This window comes from Octopus bimaculoides, chromosome 20, assembly GCF_001194135.2.
Source record: "Octopus bimaculoides isolate UCB-OBI-ISO-001 chromosome 20, ASM119413v2, whole genome shotgun sequence".
Classification (NCBI taxonomy): domain Eukaryota; kingdom Metazoa; phylum Mollusca; class Cephalopoda; order Octopoda; family Octopodidae; genus Octopus; species Octopus bimaculoides.
Window position 1 is genome coordinate 35709895 of NC_069000.1, and position 4476 is coordinate 35714370.

The 4476-nt window shown below is 36.6% G+C and overlaps 1 protein-coding gene across 1 annotated transcript in view; it reads right to left on the reverse strand.

Moving 5' to 3' along the window:
* Window positions 1–4476, reverse strand: part of LOC106877390 (lipid scramblase CLPTM1L) — a 48072-nt gene that overhangs the window by 5870 nt on the left and 37726 nt on the right. Inside the window, exons 14-15 of the mRNA XM_014926285.2 lie at window positions 3514–3569; window positions 1202–1246 (exon numbers count right to left, since the gene is read on the reverse strand). Of these exons, the coding sequence (XP_014781771.1) occupies window positions 1202–1246; window positions 3514–3569 (101 nt within the window). The remainder of the gene's footprint in view (window positions 1–1201; window positions 1247–3513; window positions 3570–4476) is intronic.

The following is a 4476-nucleotide window of genomic DNA, read 5'->3' on the forward strand; positions in this document are numbered from 1 at the left end:
TGGTTGTTCGTACGCATGCGTCATACAGTCTGCCTTTTACTCTGAGTGAGAGTCCCTTTGTCGCCAGCAGGGGTAAGAGCTCTCTAAACTTTGCCCAGGCTATTCTTATTCTAGCAGCTACACTTTCAGCGCACCCACCCCCACTACTAACTTGGTCGCCCAGATAGCGGAAGCTATCGACTACCTCTAGTTTTTCACCCTGGAATGAGATAGAAGTTGTTTCCTGTTTGTTTGCAGTCTTTATTGCACCTGAACATCTGCCACAAACAAAAACTAACTTGCTAGTTAACCTGCCTTTGATGTTGCTGCACCTCTTATGTGTCCATAGCTTGCACCGGGTACATCTTATAGAGTTACTACCTACTCCTTTTCTACATACTGAATATATAATATATATATTTTTTTATATATACATTTTTTTATATATGAAATATATACATATGTGTGTGTGTATATATATATATATATATATATATATATATGCACACATGTAAATACATATACAATGGGCCTGCAATGCATTGGTCAGCTCAAGGTGTTATGAAACAAAAGTGTTATATTACTCGGAATGTGTGAAACATGAACTAACTAAAAAGTGTGGAAACAAGCATGGAATTTTTAGGACAAACTTATGAAAATGCTTTGGGCAAGCAAAGGATTAAGGAGTTTTAGAGACATCAGCAGGGACCTCTGCTTCTTATTAACCCTTTGCCTGTCCTGTGTATCCCAGACGATACATAGATCATATTTCCCTGGCGTCCATGCATCATATATGATACACATTCCCAATTTTGTTCAATGACCAGAGCAACTGGAAACTTATAAAAGGGAAACTTTATATATTAATCAGAATGTATAAAACATGCGCTAACTAAATGTCTGAAAAGAAGTGCTGATGTTTAGGACAAACTTATGAAAATGCTTTGGATAGGCAAAAGGCTAAAAATGAAGTTATGTAACTCACATATTGTTATATTTCAGGATGGTCTTGTTTTTTTTTGGGGGGGGGGGGGCAAATAAATACACACACTATATATTCGTTCTTCACTTGTTAAATAAGTGAAGAATGGATATGTATAGTGTGTATGTTTATTTGGCAAGAATAAAAAATGACCATCCCAAAATTTAACAATATCTGTTTCGACACACGATTTCACATCAGAAATCTTGCAAAACAAATTCATAAACATATGTAACTCACCTTATACATAAATGCTCTCCATGGAAGATGAGCCACTGATTTTAACTGTAAAAAGAAAAATACATATATTAATGATGATAGTTCCAAATTTTGGCACAAGGTCAGCAATTTAGAAGGGGAGGAAGCAGGTCATTTACATCAATACCAGTAAAATTGTATTGACCCCCAAAAGGATGAAAGACAACGTCACCCTCAGCAATATTTGAATTCAGAATATAAAGAGCTGGAAGAAATTTTGTTAAGCATTTTGTCCATCATGCTAACAATTCTGCCAGCTTGCCATCTTGGATAAACAGAATGACAGAACAAAACAATAAATTATGAAAGTAATTTCCAGAGTTAATGATGGTGGATTTGTAGAATTGGTAGAGCATTGAACAAAATTCCTGTTGTACTCAGATACAACCTTTTACATTCCAAGTTCAAATACTGCCTAATTTAACTTTAGTTTTCATCTTTTTGAGCAAATAAAATATAGTGCCAGTCAAGTACTGGAATTGGTAAATAAATTTCCAGTCCAAGAGAGAATTGTTAGAATTTGTTCTTTCTGTTCTGAGTTCCAATTCTAAAGAACTGGAAGAAATTCTGTGAAGCAGTTTGTCCAATGTGCTAACAATTCCGTCCTTAGGGCTTTTTCTGAATGGTACACCAAACAAAAAATTACCTTGAATCTTTTTTTTAATAGTGTGGCCCACCTGATGATGAGCCATGTCTCATGTGGCCCACTTTTCAACCTACTTCTTGAAAAAGGTTACCCATACCTGATTTAGTCATTTGACATGCTAGAAATGGCAGCCAAATCCCTTTTAAATCACATCCTACCATCTCAAATAATGAAGGAAATATTAGACATTGCTATCAAAGATACACTATGAATAGATAAAAGATGGAATAGTGACAGATGCAATATCTTTGATCATAATCTGCTCAATCAAAGCTAACCTGAAGGCTATATAACAACAACACTCTCAAGCTTAACTGACACAACTAAATTACCATATCATTATGATAACCAAAACAACCATTACAACTTTTGGATAATCTTTCTTATTGTCTACTTATAACATCATTTCACAAAGAAATATTCTTCCAAATAACCCTACTTCAGAGTCTATGAATTCTTCTTACTGTAAATCCTCGAGTATAATCCACACTTTTTTCCCAAAATTTAAAGGTCAAAATTTCTAGTGCCTACTACATATAAGGTTAAAAATGAAAAATATTTTCTAAGCAAAATTTTCTAAGTGATAAATATGTAAAGGTAATTTAATTAATATTTATTTTTCACTGACGTTATTACTGTTATTTCTTTATTTTCTGCAAACAAAGTACACAAAAAAGCTACACTTTTGCATTATGTTATATATAGAATAATAATAAAGTACGCTACCGTATATACGTTTACAAGCCAAGGACATTATATAGACCTTGACTCAAGTTAGAGAAGGGGTGCTTATTATACACAAGGTTTAGGTTTTTCAGAGGTACAGCCCCCTAAAAATCCCCTGCGTATTATACTCGAGGATTTACGGTAATCAATTTCCTCATTATCATCACCAACATTTAGTATCCACTTTTCCATGCTTGCATGGGTCTGATAGAATTTGTTCAGGCAGATTTTTCAACAGCCAAATGCCTTTCCTGTTGCCAACCTCCACCTGTTTCTAAGTAATGTAATATTTCTCCAGGATAAGACATGTTTTCACTGAAGACTTGAAATGAACAACACCGCCAGTATGACAATGACACTCATTTACAACTTTAGCACAAAGAGACAAACACACACCCACACTCATGCACACACATACACACAAGTGTGTATGTGTGGATGCAAACCTACATAGATTCATACATACATGTAAAGGGCTTCTTTCAGTTTCTTAATTCTTTATTGCCCACAAGGGGCTAAACATAGAGGGGACAAACAAGGACAGACAAAGGGATTAAGTAGATTACATCGACCCTGTGCGTAACTGGTACTTAATTTATCGACCCCGAAAGGATGAAAGGCAAAGTCGATCCAGGCGGAATTTGAACTCAGAACGTAACAGCAGACGAAATACTGCGAAGCATTTCGCCTGGCGGGGTAACGTTTCTGCCAGCTCACCGCCTTTCAGTTTCTATCTACCAATTCCCCTCACAAGGCTTTAGTAGGCCACAGGGTTATAATAAAAGATGCTTGCCTAAAGTGTCACACAGTGAGACTGAACCTGAACCCTCGTGGTTGGAAAGCAAACTTCTTAACCACACAACTACTGCACTGGACATAACAACAGGTAATATAAATAGTAATGAGTAATTTGAAACTGTACCTTGTAGTTTACGAAGAGTTGTGGTAGCATGAAGAGAAACCCAAACAAATAAACACCTGCAAATAAATAAAAACACAGTGAAAGCATCATCATCATCATCATCAATGTAATGTCCACCTTTCCATGCTTGCATGGATTGGGCAGAATTTGTTGAGGCAGATTTTCTACAGCCAGATGCTCTTCCTGTCACCAACCCTCACCTGTTTCCAAGTAAGGTAATATTTTCCCCCATGATCAGACAATGTTTACATGGAAAACTGGAAACAAAGGACACCACTTGCATGATGGTGACACTTGTTTACAACTATCATGTGATGTCACAGCAAGGAGAACATAATACACACACACACACATACACATTGATATATGATAGGCTCCTTTCAGTTTCTGTTTACCAAATCTACTTACAAGGCATTAGTTGGGCCCAGGACTATAGTAGAAGAATTGCCCAAAGTGCCATGTGGAAACGAACTTCTAACCACTGATCAACTTCTGACCATCAACAAAGTTGTAAGTAACTCCACATTGAAGTACTGCCCAGGTCAGTGGCGATGGTGCTGCTACTGCTTCACACACTAACACTCTAGGCCAGTAGCTCTCAAACAGTGCACTGCAGCACACTGATGCACACAAGGGGGATCAAGGTGCACTGTGGATGTTTAAAAATATAATTTCAGCTTAAAGAAATCCATGCTAATATTCTTTTATTCTTTTACTTGTTTCAATCATTTGACTGCGGCCATGCTGAAGCACCACCTTTAGTCGAGCAAATCGACCTCAGGATTTATTCTTTGTAAACCTAGTACTTATTCTATTGGTCTCTTTTGCCAAACTGGTAAGTTACAGGAATGTAAACACACCAGCATCGGTTGTCAAGCGATGCTGTGGGGACAAACACAGACACACAAACATATACACACAAATACACACACACACACACATATATATATATATATATATATA